Source organism: Heteronotia binoei, chromosome 15, assembly GCF_032191835.1.
Source record: "Heteronotia binoei isolate CCM8104 ecotype False Entrance Well chromosome 15, APGP_CSIRO_Hbin_v1, whole genome shotgun sequence".
Taxonomy (NCBI): Eukaryota; Metazoa; Chordata; class Lepidosauria; order Squamata; family Gekkonidae; genus Heteronotia; species Heteronotia binoei.
In genome coordinates, this window is record NC_083237.1 from 59,996,535 (window position 1) to 60,016,590 (window position 20,056).

At 46.1% G+C, this 20,056-nt stretch overlaps 1 protein-coding gene across 1 annotated transcript in view; it reads right to left on the bottom strand.

Annotated features, from left to right (window-relative positions):
- CDK12 (cyclin dependent kinase 12) overlaps positions 1-20,056 on the bottom strand; it is a 60,065-nt gene that overhangs the window by 9,037 nt on the left and 30,972 nt on the right. Inside the window, 9 exon segments of the mRNA XM_060254607.1 lie at positions 1,239-1,682; positions 2,986-3,200; positions 4,768-4,899; positions 8,060-8,176; positions 10,848-10,925; positions 11,598-11,699; positions 13,051-13,107; positions 16,386-16,575; positions 17,981-18,151. Of these exon segments, the coding sequence (XP_060110590.1) occupies positions 1,239-1,682; positions 2,986-3,200; positions 4,768-4,899; positions 8,060-8,176; positions 10,848-10,925; positions 11,598-11,699; positions 13,051-13,107; positions 16,386-16,575; positions 17,981-18,151 (1,506 nt within the window).

Here is a 20,056-nt window from a genome sequence, read left to right on the forward strand (position 1 = left end):
CCACCTCACAGGGTGTCTGTTGTGGGGGAGGAAGATAAAAGAGATTCGGAGCGGAGGGCAGGATATAAATCCAATGCCATCGTCTTAATTATTCTTATTATCGCTACATTGTAATATATAATGAAATAATTATAGAACTCACAGCCCAGTTGCTAACAGGCCACGGACCAGGACCGGTCCACGGCCCGGGGGTTGGGGACCCCTGATCTAGTCCAACCCCCACCAACAGAACAGATATGTGGCAGGAATAGAAATGTGCTTCTCAGTGGTTCTGTCTGAAAAACCACCCGGTAGGGTAGATCGGTGAGGGACGGTGGCTCAGTGAGGGACGGGGAGGGACGGTGGCTCAGTGGTAGAGCATCTGCTTGGGAAGCAGAAGGTCCCAGGTTCAATCCCTGGCATCTCCAAAAAAGGGTCCAGGCAAATAGGTGTGAAAAACCTCAGCTTGAGACCCTGGAGAGCAGGGGAGGGACGGTGGCTCAGTGGTAGAGCATCTGCTTGGGAAGCAGCAGGTCCCAGGTTCAATCCCCGGCATCTCCAAAAAAGGGTCCAGGCAAATAGGTGTGAAAAACCTCAGCTTGAGACCCTGGAGAGCAGGGGAGGGACGGTGGCTCAGTGGTAGAGCATCTGCTTGGGAAGCAGAAGGTCCCAGGCTCAATCCCCGGCATCTCCAAAAAAGGGTCCAGGCAAAGAGGTGTGAAAAACCTCGGTTTGAGACCCTGGAGAGCCATGAATGGGGCTGTGGCTCAGTGGTGGAGCATCTGCTTGGGAAGCAGAAGGTCCCAGGTTCAATCCCCGGCATCTCCAACTAAAAAGGGTCCAGGCAAATAGGTGTAAAAACCTCAGCTTGAGACCCTGGAGAGCCGCTGCCAGTCTGAGAAGACAATACTGACTTTGATGGACCGAGGGTCTGATTCAGTATAAGGCAGCTTCATATGTTCATATGTTATTACACCCTTTTTTCTTAATGATTGGGGGAGCGGGGGGGGGGGGGGGTTGTTTCTTTTTTTGAGGCTGACAGCCCACAGCTCGCTCAAGGCCCGACGAGGGAGATCCTCTTTAAGGTTTGGAGCTGCAGCCAGATTCCACACACACTCAGAGAGACGACTACCAGGCGTGGTTCAATAATATTCAAAGTGTTTTTTATTTACTCCTTGGAGCGCTCCCGCATCAGTGTCCCCCCTGAGGTCCCGGGAGCGAGGGGATGGTGTGGCGGTGGGGTTATCACGGTTATTTACCTGCGGTTTCCTCCTGAGGCAAAGTGGGGGTTTTCTGCGACCCCCGCGGCTCACTGCTCTTCTCGCTGCTGCTCTCCTCCCCGCCGGCTGCAGGCTCCTGGTTCTTAATGAGCTGGCTCAGGAGAACCGCCAGTACATTCTGCATGTCTCCCTGAGGGCCGGCTGCTCCTGGGGTGGCCTGCTCCTCGGGCGGCTGGGCCGGGGCCTCCTCGATAGCCGCTTCCTCTTCGGAGGCCTTCTGCTGTGTGGTGGTGGTGGTGGCTTCGTTCAGGGCGTTGATGGACTGGTTGAGGGCCTCCAGCTGCTGCTGCATCTCCGGGTTCGAGTGGATGTTGAGCAACTGGGCCATCTGCGGGACGCTGAGGTCCGTCTGGCTCTGCAACAAGTTCAGCAGGACGGCCAGCTCGCTCTGGTTCAGCTGCTGCGTGATGTCGCCGAGGCCAGCTGCAGAACACAAGCCGGGCCCACCAGAAGGGGGAGGGAAGAAAACAAACAAATCAAGGCCTGAGGAACGAGGAGAGGGAACAACGGAAGGCAAGCAACGGTTGCCTGGCAACTATTCGTTGTCATCCCTCAGAAGGGTAGCCATGTTTGTCTGAAGCAGGGATGAGTAGGGACGTCAAACATGCTTAACAACCTTATTGCCTAGAGTAGGGGTGTCAAACATGCGGCCCAGCGGCCAAATCAGGCCCCTGAGCAACTGGCTGTTATCGGCTTCCTTTTCTCTCTCTTGCTTCCTTCTGCACCACGGCTTGCTTTGCAAGGCTTGCAATGGAGCTACAGAGCAAAACCTCCATTTCCTCCACTGGCTGAGACTCCACCCTTAGGGAGGAAAGGGGGGGGGGAGGCAGAGCTTGCTTTGTCAGGCTCTCTCCATACCATACCAAACCTTTAATGGCATAATAGATTCAGATAAAAATACACAGAATATAAAAATTTAAACATTGGAGATAAAATCAAAATAAAACCGAGCTTACAGATACATTCAAACATGGTCAGAATTAAATTTAAGGATGTCAGCCAGAAATTTTGCCACAGCCTCACTAACCACCCCCTCAGTATCACTCAATAAATAATAACAGGGTGGCAGAATAGACAAATCTGGAGAAAAAGAAAGCTTGCCAAATAAATCTTTACGGAGGTTATGGTAAAAAGAACAATCAAGCAATATATGCTGGATTGAGTCAGGGGTATTCGCTCCACAGGAGCAAAGTCTGTCGGCTAAAGGGACTTGCTGATATCTCCCTTGTCAGGCTCTCTCAATTCCACAACGGAGCTACTGAGTCAAGCCTCACTTCCTTCTATTGGCTGAGGCTCCTCTCCCTCCTGGACCCCTCAGGAAGGAAGAAAAGAGCCAGAGCTTCCTTTGCCCGGTTCCCTGAATCCCATGGGACAAATACCAAGAAAGCACCTTTTAAGACTGAGTGCTAATGTTTTAAGGATGTTTTGTTTAAAAAAGACTTTAATTGTGCTTGTCTGTGTCTTTTGTAAAGTTTATCTCTCTGCTACCTAATCTTAAATAGGTACAGACATGGCCCAGCCTGATAAGGTCTCACTTTTGGTCAGATTTGGCCCTCATAACAAATGAATTTGACAACCCTGGCCTAGAGAGTAACACTGTCATCCTAGGAAAAAGGCGTTACATGGATTATGTTCTGGGTTTCCAACAAAGATGAGCCCAGTGTAACGCTGCATTGGTACTGTCAGCTGTCTATCATTTGGCAAACGTCCCAGGCCGCATACTGACCGAGTGAGTCTCCGGCACTTGGGTGGGTTTTGCTCTGGGCAGGCGGTGGTTGTGCCGGGCTGCTGTGGTTCTTGACGGCGTCTGCGCTGATTGCGGAGGCGGTCTCCTTCCGGGAAACCTTCGCCGAAGGGGGCTCTTCCACCAGGATCCCGCTCTGCCGCTGCCGCCGACGCTTCTTGCTCCACAGTTCATGGCAGTCTTGCCAGTGAGGAAGGCTGGAAAGGCAACGTGCAGACATTACTGAGAATGAAAGAAAAATAAGTATATCTAAAGCAATGGCAATTATTAATTTGGATGGTGTGGGATTAAGATCAAAAGAGGATAGAAAATGGATTAATTTGATGTTAGTGGCAGCAAGACAAGTGATAGCAAGGAATTGGAAAGAAGCTGAGGAACTGACAATTAATCATTGGAGGGATAAAATGAATAATATAATAATATTGGAGTATTTAACAATGAAGATACGAAGAATGAACGGATTAAAGGTTAGGGATCAGGAGGGTTGGTTTAGAAAGACGGCGAGGTATTTGGAAAAGTTTAAACAATTTAAGACGATTGGTTGGTTAATAAGAAAATGAATGGATAAGATGTTTAAATAGAGTGATGGAGTTGTATTTGGATGAAATGTTAATAGTTATAAATATATGGAATATGACAATGGATCTATGGCCTGGGACTCTCACAGAGGTGGAGTGGTGTTGGAATATATAACAATAAAATTTTTAATCAAAAAAAAAATTACTGAGAATGAAAGAATGAAGGTCAATGGCGGGGGGGGGGGGAGAGAAAAGGTGCCAGCTGAACGCAAGCTCTTTCTCCAGTTCACTGGAGGCGACAGCCCTCCTCACGCCAAGTTTTCCACTAACTGCAGAGAGCATGAACACAGGACACCGCCTTACGCTGAATCAGACTCTTGGTCCATCAAAATCAATATCGTCTTTCGCATCACCTGATGCCTGGTCCTTTTACCTGGAGATGCCGGGGATTGAACCTGCGACTTTCCGTGTGCAAAGCAGATGCTCCACCGCTGAGCCACGGTCCCTCCCTAAACATGGAGTGGCAGTGAGGAATCCCAGCGCAGTGGGGTTAACAGAAGCAGACTCCAATCCGGAGAACCAGGTTCGATTCCCCGCTCCTCCACATGCAGCCAGCTGGCTGTCCTTGGGCCAGTCACGGTTCTCTCAGAACTCTCTCAGCCCCACCCGCCTCCCGAATTGCCTGTTCTCGGGAGGCGACTGTTAGCCGCTTTGAGACTCCTTACAGTAGAGGAAAGCGGGGGACAAAAACCAACTCTTCTTCTCAAAAATATAACTTAATGTTTTTTTTTTAAAAAAATGATACGCAACGTACCGCTGATCTTTGGATACCCTGACGATGCTAATCCCAGACTGAGCCTCTTAACTATTTGCAGCCAGGATAGCATTTTGAAAACAGGTACTGACTGGAAGCACCGCCACAAAATGTGTTGTCTTCCCACGTTCCCTTTGGTTTTGGTCTGACCTTTCTCATCCACCCATCCCACGTGAATGAACTCAATCAGAAGCAAAGGTCATGGACGTTACTGGGCAGATCAGCGTCCTCCGTGACACAAAAAGTTTCGTCTGAAGTTCGGTGGCTCCCCAACTTCTTGGCGCCAGGGACAATTTTCACGCAAGACAATTTTTCCATGGACCGGTGGGGTGGTTTATGAGATTCTGACTGCGTTACAATCAGATGTTTAACAAGAGATGAAGCTTGGATTTCTGTCCAGAAGAACCCGGGGGCAGGAGGGAAGACACTTACTCTGGAGGATCCATCTTGCTGACGTCAACATCTTTCAGGAAGTCGCTCTGCAAGGCCTGCTCTGCTGTGCATCGTTTATTGGGGTCCAGCGTCAGCATATGGTCCAGCAGGTCGAGAGCGGCAGAAGGGATACTGAGCAAAGAACGGGGAGGAAATGAGTACAAGTGGACTCTCCCATGATGACAACGACGCATGTTATTCTCCCTACCAACAAACTTTCTCAATGAACTTTTGAGAATACCTCTCACTGTGTCATGTGAAGTAGGACTCTACTATTAGAACACAATAAGAGAAGCCATGTTGGATCAGGCCAATGACCCATCCAGGTGCCATCAGGAGGCCCACCAGTGGGGCCAGAACGCCAGAAGCCTTTCCACTGTTCCCCTCCAAGCACCAAGAATACAGAGCATCACTTGCCCAAATGTAAGAACATAAGCGAAGCCATGCTGGATCAGGCCAATGGTCCACCCAGTCCAACACTTTGTGTCACACAGTGGCTCAAATCCAGGTGCCATCAGGAGGCCCACCAGTGGGGCCAGAACTCCAGAAGCCCTTCCACTGTTGCCCCCCGAGCACCAAGAATGCAGAGCATCACTGCGCCAGACAGAGTGTTCCATCTATAAGAACATATTTGTTTAGTCCTCTTTTCCTACTCTCTAAGACTGTGACCAATAGAGGCATTCAGTTCTTGCTAGCAGGCAAAAACCCCGAAGTTACTGAGCAGGTGGCAGAGTTCCTGAAAAATGTACTCAGGGGCCGAAAAAAAGTGGAAAGTAAAGAGGGAAGAGGAAAGGGTGAGAAGAGTGAATGAGAGAAATATAACGTTTGTCTATGATTCCTCTTTGGATAGTTAAGCTTTTTACTATAACTACTTTAACTACTGTAATATTTGAGATTATTGTTCCAAACTTTTATCACTTTGTGCAGTTATTATTACTACGCCTAACGTTACAAATCATTGTACCTTGATTGCTCCTCCTTGTTGGCATATAGGCTGATTTGTGCTGCTACTTTTTAAAATCGTTATGCCAATAAAAGGTTTTTGGAATTGGATCATTATGGGATGCCAGAGCCTGGCTTCTTCCAGCAGAGTATGGGGGTGGGGTAGGGGTTAAGAAATAGGAACATGGAGGATAGGAGATATTGCTCAAGCCAACGTAACCCCTGTGGCTTCAACTCAAAAGGCAAATGGAATGACTGTATTGGTTCAGAAAAGGGGGAGCTGGCTCTTAATACCAGATTAAACCCTGTATGCTTCTGCCTTGGCTTCCACAAGAAACCCAAGAACAGAAACATAAAAACATTTAAAGTGAGTCTATACGACACAAACATAACACAAAGCATACAAAAGATTTACACAGCATAAAACAGAAATCCCATACAAAGTGGTAGTCTACGACAGCCCCAAGGACACTTAACACACAAAATGAGGTCATAAGAACATAAGAGAAGCCAATGGCCCATCCAGTCCAACACTCTGTGTCACACAGTGGCCCAATATACACACACACACACACACACACTGTGGCTAATAGCCACTGATGGACCTCTGCTCCATATTTTTATCTAAACTCCTTTTGAAGGTAGCCATGCTTGTGGCCGCCACCACCTCCTGTGGCAGTGAATTCCACATGTTAATCACCCTTTGGGTGAAGAAGTACCTCCTTTTATCCGTTCTAACCTGACTGCTCAGCAATTTCATTGAATGCCCACGAGTTCTTGTATTGTGAGAAAGGGAGAAAAGTACTCCTTTCTCTACTTTCTCCATCCCATGCATTATCTTGTAAACCTCTATCATGTCACCCAGCAGTCGACGTTTCTCCAAGCTCAAGAGCCCCAAGCGCTTCAACCTTTCTTCATAGGGAAAGCGTTCCAGGTCCTTAAACTGCTTACAATACTGTCCTTGCCACTACAACCGCCCTGCCAGGTAGCTTAGGCTGAGAAAGTGTGACTGATCTAAGGTCACTGGACAAGCTTCCATGATAGGGGTCCAATCTTTTTCCCAGATGCTCAAGTCTGACACTCTAACTAGTAAACTTTCCTAAATGGCTTTCGCCCATTTTCTGAAAGAGGGAAAAAGTGGGAACCATTTGATTTATTTGAAACAGTTTCAAGCCTGGTTTTCTATCAGCACAATGGGGACTCAAGTCGAGCAGCAATAAAATAGCTAAATCGAGGTAATTAAAAGTAAGCAAAATAAAAGCCAGAATAATCAATGTCTCCTAAAAATATCTCAGTACATACTCTTGGGCCCCCCAAGATCACCCTTCCAAAAAGCTCGGTTTTACAGACTCTTTAGAAAGTTAGATCAAGATGGATAGATGTGTTTTCTGTAGCAGTAGAACACAGCAGGAGTCTAGCAGCATCTTAAAAACTAAAAGCATGTCAACAACTAACTAAGGCGCTCCTGGCTATTTTCTAGAAAGCTCGTTGGGTTGGAGGGCTCTCCTTGCGAGGAGAGCAGGGGGTGACCACCCAAAAAAAAAGGGGGGGGGGAACCCTTCACATCTGTGAAAGAGCAGATTACATCCTCGCAAAAGGAAAGAGAGGTGGTTTATTGGCATAACGTTCTTCCAGAATGTTGGGACTCAGGATGCGAAGAGATTTAAAAGGTAAGCACCGGAAGAGAACTGAATCTAAAAACAGGCAGCCAGCAGAAACATCCCAAAATGGGACAAGCGCATTCCTCATAGGCTGAGCACGTTCTCTCTCGGGGCCTAACCGGTATGTGCTGGTCCCATTTCAAGATGTCTCTGTGGTTTGCAAGTCATCTTTAAGGGCAGCCCTATCTAGGTTCCAGACCCTGGATGCCACCACTGGAAAAGCACACCCTTTCAGCCACTCACCTAACTGTGGGCGGATGATAAATGTTAACGCTGAGATTAATGTGTACATTCTATGCCTGGGGTGGCCAAACTGTGGCTTGGAAGCCACATGTGGCTCTTTCACACATATTGTGTGGCTCTCGAAGGCCCCGCCGCCCTGTTGGCCAGCTTCGAGAAGGCACTCGTCTCTCTAAATCACTTCTCCAAGCCAAACCAGCCAGCAGTTTGGAGAATGCATTTGAAGTTAAAGTTGCTTTCTTTCCACCTCCGTCTCAACTATTTGCCTTCCTTCCTTCTCTCAAACATCTGACGTTCATGTCTTGGCGGCTCTTAAACATCTGACGTTTATTCTATGCAGCTCCTACTAAGCGCATTTGGCCATCCCTGTTCTATGCTTTTGTAGTCTTTTCACAACCACCAGAATTTACAGAGACGCTTCCCCACCACCGCCAGGTTTTAAAACTCACAAGGAGAACTCTTCCCGCAGGCGCCTTCGGTATTGCTTCTTCGGTTTCATGGTGTTGAAGTAGGGTAATTTGATGACATCCGGCCACACGGCTGGGCAGGGACTCCCGCACAGCCGGCTGCAAGAAAAGCGGAAGGGGAAACAGGAGAGACTGATAACGTTTCTTTAAAAAGTAATCAAATCGAACAGCTTGCACTGGAAATTACCACTCCCGACTAGTTATACCAAACGGTACGCTGGCCCCTTGAGTTTTGCACCCAGAAACTGCCTGAAATCCTATAAACTCAAACGCAAAAGTCTTTATTGGCATATATCAGCTTATAAACAAACAAATTAACAGCTACAGAAGTAACAAAAACAGTCATATGCAGCTATACACTGGACAATCGATCCTTGATTACCATACTTGAGAATAAAGCGACCTTTTCAGTTATTTCAGAGGACAAAGCATTCAGAAGACGGCAAGCCTTTACAGAGTCTGAGCAGCCTGTCATATTGAACAGAACTGGAGCTAGAAACCTAAGGCTTATAGTATCATTTAAAAAAAGGTGACGGTAGTCCCCTGTGCAAGCACCAGTCGTTTCCGACTCTGGGGTGACGTTGCTTTCACAACGTTTTCACAGCAGACTTTTTAATGGGGTGGTTTGCCATTGCCTTCCCCAGTCATCTACACTTTCCCCCCAGCAAGCTGGGTACTCATTTTACTGACCTCAGAAGGATGGAAGGCTGAATCAACCCTGAGCCGGCTACCTGAGCCCAGCTTCCGCCGAGACTGAACTCAGGTCGTGAGCAGAGCTTAGGACTGCAGTACTGCAGCTTTACCACTCTGCGTCATGGGGCTCTTATAGTATCGTATAGGTGTCGATAAAGAAGAATATGGGACGAGTCAACTTATTTTAAATTACATATACAACGTCTTAATGAAAGTGGGAATTTTTTATATCTACGCTAGGCAACTGCTGAAGGGATTGTATTGCATCTGGCAAGGGTAAATGCGCTACACAATTTTGGAACATGGAGAGTTGATAAATAAGGCAAATGACCAATGGCTGGGGAAATTCCAAAATGCAGAGGGGAGCAAGATTTATTCACAGCACTCATTAGCTTTTGTAATTCAATATCTAAAATTCTGCTTTTAATTACATAATACGCGTTTGTTAGAGGAAGCGTACAGAGAGAATCCATAGACAAACCTAAGGTGATTATTTTCCTCTCGATGCAGGAAATCCATTTGGACGAGGAGTCAGACAGCATTTGATATAAACAACTCCCACAGTTAGCGGAATAGTGCACATGTAGCCAATATTTGATTGATAGAAGCCATGTTCTAGTCAGAAATCCTATACATGGGTAGATGAAGCTGAATTTCGTCTTAAGAGCAGAAAGGCCGATGGATTCTCAGGACATGACATACAGCAGAAGTGTCTCTTTTCTCACCAATCTGGTGCCAGTTAGGTGAGCATTCAAATGAAATCCATAAGAAAAGGAAATGCCTTCCCAAGAGAATGGCTTTGAGAGAGTCACGGCTTTTTGTGTCGGCGTGTCTGTGAGGTCTGACAAACAGCGGCTCCTGGTTTGCAGGCTCAGAGTACTAGCTACCCTTACATTACTATTGGCTCCGTACTGAATCAATTTTTTTTCTGACCAGGAGAGGGAGGTACACAACTGAATCATTATTCAAAGGGAGTGCACTTGACCACGTGAGTTATCGAGTGAGGCCTCTTCAAGTCCCCTATAGCAAGAGACATTGTCTAAGCGGGCCAAGCTCGCCTGATTCCATCCAGCATATCTTATTGAACTGCCAACTGTATACTAATCTCCGGAAGGTTCTGTTAGATAGTCTTTCCTTACCATCCTATAATCAAGAAAATAGGATTGACTGCCGTTTCCTACTAAAGGACAACGTAACCGATATCGCAAGAGCTGTTGCCAAAACCTTGGCTAAAAATATCAAAAATTATTCTAAGCAGGTTTTATTGTGATTCTTAATCTTATTTTCGCCTTTTACGCTTTGAACAGATATACTGGATTGTTGTTTGCTTGACAAGTCTCTGTATATCTCTTCTGGTGATGCCAATAAAGGTGTGCTATTGCTATTGTATTGCTGATATGTATCTCTGCCTTAGGTCAGATTATAAAACAATCTCACCTGGACCTAAGTTTAACAAATGACTGTGTTATTGTAACGCCTGGAGCCGCTCTGTAACAATATCATTTGACCACTGAAGAAGGCCAAACACATTTGGGTCAGGCTCAACAATGGTCTATCTTTGAAATTAATATGTAATGTTATTCTGAATTGAGGCTATTACTTGTGCCTGTTTTAAAACTGAATCTGCAATAAATGCCTGTATATCTTTGTCTATGTTCTGAACCGTGTTGGTCTCCTGTGAATGTATTGTAAAGACTGGGTTCTAGTGATAAATAATCTCCAAACTGAAGAAAGACTGATGAAACGTCTTGATATCTAGAACAGACGTCTTTGGAAGAGCTTCTTTTAGTCCCACAAACTAAATACTGGAATATTGTTCCTCCTTGGAAAGACTGTTTTTAAACTGTCTTCTGTGAATGTCTTTTTGCTACATGCTTTATTTGAAGTTCTACGTGCAAGCTTTGTCAGAACACCACTGACCTCTACATTACACTGTTTTGTTGTTTAAAATGTATGGTGTCTCTTAGCAGTTTTTTTAATTTACATACTAAGATCAGCCAGCACCACTAAGGCTGAAGGTAATAAATGGTTCTTTTTGGAAGCTTTTTTTTCCACAGGCGCAAAAAAAATGCGTTACCTAATCAATTCAAGCTGGGACAACTCAAGATTGGCTTGAAAAATAGGCTTCTTTGTGAACAGTTCTCCAAGGATGCAGCTGGGAAAGAAAAAGAAGGGAAATGAGTTGAAGTAAATGGCAAAAATACAGAGGGTGAGCATTTGAACAGGGAACGAGGAACTCCACTTAGGAGGATTTTTCAAAATCCAAGACCAGTAGCCAGGCAGCACGCCTACAGTTCCACCCATCCGTCGGAAGAAACATCTTAAAGTTGCCTTGCAAAAAAGTCATCCCTGGGATATATGGGATTCCCACAGATGGCTGCAATGCCAGTCCAGAAAGCCTGCCTGGATTTCATACAGAATGGCAGCCTCAAAGAAAGGAAAAAAGGAAGCTACCATTGCTATTAGGATGGGCTTCTTTGAATTTTCTCCTTCAGACTAGGAAAAAAACCAGAGTAGCATTCTGTATTCCTCAGTGCCTCACAGAGAAACCTTTTTCCAACCAAGGGCCATGTTGCTAAGTATTAAGGCAACAAATTGTATGGAAGAGCTCAAACTCTTTGTTCACTTTCACACAAACAGCCCCTTCTCGTCTGTGCTAAATTTAAGTGCTCTTTCAGCTTTCACAGCACGGCTTTTCAAAAAATAAAAATAACCCTTACAGTTTTAGTGGGTTGTCACATAAAGATAAAAGCTGCTGTTCACACAGGAGATTTGTAATCAGGGTACCGGTACCAGAAGGCAGAAAGAATGAAAGTCACTGGCTCACCCACAACTCCAGACGTCTATGGCTGGTGTGTAGCGTTCCTCCCCTAGCAGCAACTCAGGTGGTCGATACCATAACGTAATAACTTTATTGGTGTATGGACGGCTTAAGGAGAAAGAAAGAAAGATAATAAATAGTACTCTTCTGTTCTTATGGATAAACATACAGAGCAGAGATCCATCAGTGACTATTAGCCACAAGATATAAATGGAATGCTATGTCTGGGGCAGTGTTGCTATATATTCTTGGCAGGAGGGCTTCTGGTCCCTCTGGTAGACCACCGGATGATACCTGAGTTTTGGCCACTATGGGACTCTGAGATTTGGACTGGATGGACCATTGGCCTGATCCAGCACAACTTCTCTTACGTTCTCACCTTGAGGATTCAGAGAGTTTCATAAGGAATCAGTGCGCATACAGCAGAGCTGGAATTTGTGTAGCAAACTAAAACTTTGGGGCTAACAACGCAGCTTTTAAAAAAATCAGTCTCTTGGCCTTGCTTGACCCTCTTCACTCACAGAGTAACCTGCATGGAACCCAATGGTTTGAACATATCTCCCATGTCGTTATGAACACGTGCACATTAAGTGCATATGCATCAGCCATGAAGGAAAGGACAATCATACGAGTCTTATCCATCTAATCAGCACTCCACCAAGAGATAGCCAGTCAGGTAGGTAACATTTTATCCAAGTCCCATGTCAGGTGCTTCCACAGGTGATGCTGAGGATGATTACCACAGGCACTGCCATCCTGGGCAGAGCTCCGCCCGCCCTTCTAAACTCATTTAACCTGATGGGTTTAGAAGGGTGTAACTCTGCTCAGTGTGGTACTCTTAATGAGAAAAGGCTATACAGCCATACTGGTCCATGCAACATCCGAAAACAAGAACAACAGAAGATGACGATGATACTGGATTTATATCCCACTCTCCACTCCGAATCTCAGAGTGGCTCACAATCTCCTTTACCTTCCTCCCCCACAACAGACACCCTGAGGTCGGAGGGGCTGAGAGAGCTCTCATAGAAGCTGCCCTTTCAAGGACAACCTCTGCCAGAGTTATGGCTGACCCAAAGTCATCCCAGCAGCTGCAAGTGGAGGAGGAGGGAATCAAACCTGGTTCTCCCAGATAACAGTCCGCACACTTAACCACTACACCAAACTGGGTGCTGATGAGGCCCAAGGTTACAATGGTATTTGAACAGAAGAGACTAACATTACAGTAGGATTCAAACCCACGTCCGAGGTTTAGCTACAAGCTCAACTGAGCAATGGCAACCAACAAAGCACCAGTGCTACAAACTGGGAAAGCCGCCTTGAGACAGATGAGAAACATGCCAGAGAGCTCTTGTGTCATTTCACAGTCAACAGAATTCATGCAGCAGGAGACAGCGCAGACGGGCAGCAACTTAATACAGAACCCACCTGCCCCCCTCCCCCTTCCCCAGCCTCTCACCTTTCTTCTGAACTGTAGAGCCGGGCAAGTCCAAAGTCTGCTAGTTTGATCTGCCCACTGACAAAAATAAGATACAGTAAACAATCACTAACAAAGACTCATAGAAAACACACAGATAGGCCACTGGAAATTAGGGACACTGACAAGAAAGAACATAATTGCTGCTGCTCCAGACCAACCTTGCCGCTCAAGCGCTCTTGGAAGGGAATGGGCTCACCCACACCGGAGAACGGCAAGTGCATTGCTAAGAACTTTAAAAGGGAACAAATGGATCTCCATAGTGTGAGTCTCCAGAAAGTCATCATACAGAAACCTGATTAAGACAGCCAGCCAGAACCACCCACCCTTCTTTAAAAATGGGAGACTCTGGGTTAGACCCAGACTTACAGAAAATTGTCCCCCCTACCACCAGTTTCCTCTTCCAGCTCTAGTCCTCCAACATCTCTCACACTGTTCCTGATGGTCCCCTTCTTGGGAGGGGGGGATTCTATTCCATTGACAGAAGTGCCCTTGTGAGTATGAACATACATGAAGCTGCCTTCTACTGAATCAGACCCTCGGCCCATCGAAGTCAGTCTTGTCTTACTCAGACTGGCAGCAGCTCTCCAGGGTCTCAAGCGGAAGTTTTTCATGCTTACTTGCCTGGACCCTTTTTAGTTGGAGATGCCGGGGATTGAATCTGAGACCTTCTGCTTACCAAGCAGATGCTCTACCACTGAGCCACCGTCCCTCCCTAAATTCTATGAATTTTTAGTGTGGATTCAGCCCTTTCTGTATCTTTTATAAGTCACAACACAACTGAAGTTGATATCTGAACCAATGGAACTGCCTTAAACTGAAACGGCACGCTGGTTCATCTGCGTTATCGGAGATCTGAAAAGCCATTGCCTGTCAGGGGAAGATCATTCCCAGAACTTTTCAACAGGAGGGTCCAGAAAAGGGCAACTAGAATGATTAAAGGGCTGGAACACTTTCCCTATGAAGAAAGGTTGAAACGCTTGGGACTCTTTAGCTTGGAGAAACATCGACTGCGGGGTGACATGATAAAGGTTTACAAGATAATGCATGGGATGGAGAAAGTAGAGAAAGAAGTACTTTTCTCCCTTTCTCACAATACAAGAACTCGTGGGCATTCAATGAAATTGCTGAGCAGACAGGTTAAAATGGATAAAAGGAAGTACTTCTTCACCCAAAGGGTGATTAAACATGTGGAATTCACTGCCACAGGAGGTGGTGGCGGCCACAAGCATAGCCACCTTCAAGAGGGGGTTAGATAAAAATATGGAGCAGAGGTCCATCAGTGGCTATTAGCCACAGTGTGTGTGTGTGTGTGTGTGTATGTATGTATATGTGTGTGTGTGTGTATATATATATATATATATATATATATATATTTTTTTTTTTTTTTTAAATTTTGCCACTGTGTGACACAGAGTGTTGGATTGGATGGGCCATTGGCCTGATGTAACATGGCTTCTCTTATGTTCTTATGTCTGAATTTGCCAGGGTCTGAATCTGGTGCCTTCTCCAAGCACAGCAGATGCTCTACCTCCGAGCCACCGTCCCTCCCCTGGGGACTCAGTTCCTGAGCTTCCTGCCTTTGCCTGTTCCTCTCTTGCTGCTGCTGCTACTGTGGGAAAAGCATACTACAATAGTAGGATTGGCGAAAGAGCCTGGGGAAAGAATGAATTGCAAGGAAGAGCTGTTGCATACATTCTAATGGCTTTGTGATTTAAAAAACCTACAGGTAGGATTTCTCTCGATGGCAGAAGTTAAATTTGTACTGAAAACTGACCGATGTCTAAATGGAGACGCCCTCCACGGAAAACAATGCAACACGCCAGAGGAAACGTGCACTATGAAAAAAAATGAAAATGCAAAAAAAGTTCAAGGCCACAACAGCTGAAAACGTATATATTAATAATATACAATAAAGAGCAATGAATATATCAATGTTTGCAATGGGTCACAGTTCAAATCCCACACACATTTAACACACAAAAATTCCTCGCAGGCTCGGAAAAGTTCAACCAGTGAAATGCACCAAGTTCGGAGACAAACTTGTCTACTTCGGGGAACTCCTGTTCCTTTTCATGTGATAAAGTTGAAATGGTGGAATTTTATTCACTGCTCTTTATTGTATAATGTTAATATATTTATACATTTTCAGCTGTTGCGGCCATGAGCTTTTTTGCATTTTCATTCCGCCACCGAAAACAGACATTTCAGGAGAGATGGGAGTCCCTGCAACCGTTATTTCACAAATCCTAGCCAATACTGCATTCAAAACAAGAAACTGCGCATGTGGTTTCTGCCAAGCACTGGAATTGCTGCTCCACAGAGGGCTTGAAACGGAAAAGTTTCTTCTCAAACTTGCCAGCCACTTCCCAGCAATGTGTGATTTACAAGGTCCAGTGTGATCTATGCTGGAAAGCAGAGCTATATATGTATTCACCTTGAGACTGGATGTCTGGTTCCAAATCTGGCAGTGCAAAAATCCCAGCGCTTGTTGAAACAGAAAAACTAAGATTCTAGTCCTTATGTCTGCACAGAGAAGCTTGAAGTTACAAAGGCGGAGCCTGATAAAACTGCAGGTTGATTTGGGGAAGACTTTTTGGAGTCAGAGTTTGCGAAACAACGCTGTGATGGATCCCAGCTTAACTTCCCATAAGTTTTCAAGGTGTCCGGGCAGATACGTAAAATGCAGAGTGGTTTCTCACTTGAAAACAGAGCTGTGTGAATGAAAGTTGTGCCAGAGGCTTTTATACAAAGCCATGTTCAAACCTGGACCAAAGTTCAGGAGGGTTAGAGGCAACCGAGACCTCTTGAACATTTATGCTTCACCAGTTCATAAATTGCCCTCTCTGCCTGAAGGCATCCAAGGTGACCTACAAGTTTTAAAGGCGTGAATCCAACAATCCACAATGAAATGTCAGCGAGAACAGCAGTGGCCGTTTCAAACACGCAAAGCAACCTAAACAGCCTACTGTATAAAAGAACTTGCATTCATCTGTGCACAGAAGGCATTTAGAAAAAGACAATTTTTTACTTATGGGTGGAACGACAGGAGGGAAACAACCAAGAGAATCTCCTTCAGCGGGGCAAATACAATGGAGGGAAAAGCTCCACTCTGAGGTCTCACCATTTTTGCTCGTTAAATGGCAGAATACAGAACAAAATCTTCAACTGATAAATCAAGGAATGGGGACAGGCAAGGAAAGGACATATATGGGAGAAGACATTCCCTATCATTATGCATCTGGATGGACAGAAACCCTTCTCCCGTGTAAATGTCTAAACTGGTCCCGTATAAGGGGGGAACTCAAGCCACTTGCCTGTTGTTTAACAAGATGTTGGAGCACTTGATGTCTCGGTGCAGAAAGTTCTTTTTGTGGCAGTAGTCCAGCCCCTCCATCAACTGCTTCATGAAAGACTTGATGTGGTCCTCGGAGAAATGCACCAAGCCAGATTCTAGCAATCCCATGAGGTCGTGGTCCATATATTCAAACACAAGGTAAAAGGCACCTGGCGGAAACAGAAGAGGAGGAGAAATTCAATGCTTTTTAAGACGGAGGGACTGTCTGAGATTTGACTGGAGTTCAGCTGCAAAAAGGCTTCCGTTTCAACACTCCTTCATCTAAGCATGGATCAAAACATTCGGTGTTGCCCTGACCTGGATAGCCCAGGCAAGCCTGATCTTGTCAGATATCGGAAGCTAAGCAGGGTCAACTGTAATTAGTAGTTGGACAGGATACTGTCCTTGAAATACCCAGTCGGGAGGCAGGAGCAGGCTTATTCAGCCGCCTCCCTGAATATCCTGCAGGCACCCAGCAGGAATCAGTCACCAGAGGTCAACATGATTTCCAGGTGCGGGCACACACACCAAAAATACATACATTACATACATACAGAGAGAGAGAGAGAGAGAGAGCTTTTTTCCAGCAGGAAGGCACAGGAATGCAAAACAATGGTGATGTAGGGGATGTGGCGATAGATAGATAGACACACACACACAGATATACACACATCCCTTGGTGTTGTTTCAAGTACATAAACAGGAAAATTCATACGGATCCTCGCTTTTGCTCCAAGAACAACACTGACTGCTGCCTGAATCCACCCTCCACCCCTCCTCTCAGCCTTCAACATCAGATCTGTTGTGAACTTACAAAACTCCAGCTCATCGTTTGCCTCAAAATCATACCAACAGGCCTGACCAAATCAGCCAAATTCCTCCAACCTCCTCATTCCCCCAACTGACAGGGCAGCTTATGCCAGGAACCTTCCTCTCCAGGGAGGTACCATTTTCCACGTACCGTGTTGGTATGATCTGCTGGCAAGCAATGGACTGGAACAGAAAAAAAAAAACTCTTCTCAAGATGTAGAGGAAATTTCAAGGCATTTGCAGTTGTGTTAGGGAAAATCAAGAAGAGCCCCGTGGAACAGAGTGGTAAAGCTGCAGTACTGCAGTCCAAGCTCTCTGTTCATGACCTGAGTTCAATCCCAGCGGAAGCTGGTTCAGGTAGCTGGCTCAAGGTTGACTCAGCCTTCCATTCTTCTGAGGTCAGTAAAAAAATGAGTCCCCAGCTTGCTGGGGGGAAAGGGTAGATGGCTGGGGAAGGCAATGGCAAACTACCCCATAAGAAGTCTACCATAAAAACATTGTGAAAGCAATGTCACCCCAGAGTCGAAAATGATGGTGCTTGCGCAGGGGACTACCTTGACCTTTTTTTAGGGAAAATCACTGCCATTTTGGCATCCCTGGGAAATATTCAAATATGACCCCTCCCCTGCAAGTCTGATTGGTTGAATTCTTCCACACAAAGAACGTTCACTGCTACCGAAGGGATACTCTGACCTAACTCGAGGGCTGCTCGCTCTGGACCCGCACGTACTGTTGCTGAGCGACACTTCCTACACTAGTAAATACCTTTGTCCTTCTTGAAATCCAGTGCATCTTGTTTATCCGTGACTATTTCCTTCATGTTCACAACGCTACGGTGGATCAGCTGCCGGAGGATCTTGATTTCGCGAATAGCTGTGATGGGGAAACCCTCCTTCTCATTGTCCAGCCGCACCTTCTTCAAAGCCACCAATTCACCTGCCAAAATTCAAGCGGCATCAGGCGAGAAGGCAGATCGCTGTGCCCAAAACTGACCTGTTAACACGGCCACTCTTAGCGAATTGGGAGAAGACGTTAACTAGGTACAAGTCTGGGGACCCAAATGAATTGCCAGAGATAAACGATTGTGGAATTCCCCACCTTCCACAATGCAAACCCCCCAAGTGCCGGACAGGTGGCTTCCTCAGTGGAGGAGCTGCAGTTAATCTGAACAAGAGAAAGCGTTTTTCCTGCAGTCCAAATAACTATCAGCCTCCCTGCCCCCCTCAGCTCTTAGCTCTTTAAAGTTTAGTTATTTGCACTGTAGGATCAGAGTTCTTTAAAGGAGTAATTTTATTGTTTTTATTGTCTGAATTGTTTATTGACTTCCCGCTCGCAGGATTGGGCGGACTAGAAATTAAAATAAATAAATGGGAATAATTATGGTCTGAGAATGCATAAATGAAATCTTTCCCTTGTGTATGAAGAAATGACTGAGGGGGGGGGGGAGATTTACAAAATCATGCATGGGCTAGAGAAGGAAGAGAAAGGACTTTTCTCCCTATCTCACAATACAAGAACCTCATGGGCACGCAATGAAATTAACGAGCGGCCGGGTTAGAACGGATCAAAGAGAAATTACTCACCCAAAGATTAATTTAACACATGGGATTCACTGCCACAGAAAGTAGTGGCAAAACTACAGGATCTTAGCGTACAATTGTGTAAATAAAAAAACTAAGGCTGAGAAATGCACACATTGCAGCACACGGTGCCTGGACATCGCAAGGACCTAACGGAGACCAATGCCTCATCATTTTCACTGACCTGCCCTCCACCCCCGCATCAACTGCTCCCTTCCCAGTTCTCTCAGGTGCCAGGATTGTGTTCAGTACTTTGAGCCATTTGAAAGGGGGGGGGGGGTTTCCTAATATGCAAACTGTAATTTTTCTTGATAGCCGAGGAGTTGCCCAAGCATACAGAAAGCCGTCACCTTGTCTAATCCTGACACCATTTCATGATCCTAATGCTACTGAATAAAAAAGAAGAGGATTTATACTCTGTCCTTCACTCGGAATCTCAGAGCGACTTACAATCTCCTTTGCCTTCCTCCCCAGAGCCAGTTTGGTGTAGTGGTTAAGTGTGCGGACTCTTATCTGGGAGAACCGGGTGTGATTCCCCACTCCTCCACTTGCACCTGCTAGCATGGCCTTGGGTCAGCCATAGCTCTGGCAGAGGTTATCCTTGAAAGGGCAGCTGCTGGGAGAGCCCTCTCCAGCCCCATCCACCTCACAGGGTGTCTGCTGTGGGGGAGGAAGGGAAAGGAGATTGTGAGCCGCTCTGAGACTCTTCGGAGTGGAGGGCGGGATATAAATCCAATATCTTCATCTACCTCACAGGATGTCTGTTGTGGGGGGGGGGGTAAAGGAGATTGTAAGCCGCTCTGAGACTCTTCGGAGCGGAGGGCGGGATATAAATCCAATATCTTCATCTACCTCACAGGGTGTCTGTTGTGGGGGGGGAGGAAGGGAAAGGAGATTGTAAGCCACTCTGAGATTCTTCAGAGTGGAGGGCGGGATATAAATCCAATATCTTCATCTACCTCACAGGGTGTCTGTTGTGGGGGAGGAAGGGAAAGGAGATTGTGAGCCGCTCTGAGACTCTTCGGAGTGGAGGGCGGGATATAAATCCAATATCTTCTTCTTCCCCCACAACCCTGTGAGGTGTGTGGGTATCACCAGCAGCCTTCCTTGCACAATTTGTTGTGACCTTATTTCCTTATTTCAGTTATACCTCACCTCCCCCCCCCCGCCCCCGCCCCCAGGAGGACCTGAAGTGGCCTACGGCATTCTCTTCTCCGTTTTATTCTCACAACAAAATTGTGAAATAGGTCAAGGCAAGCGC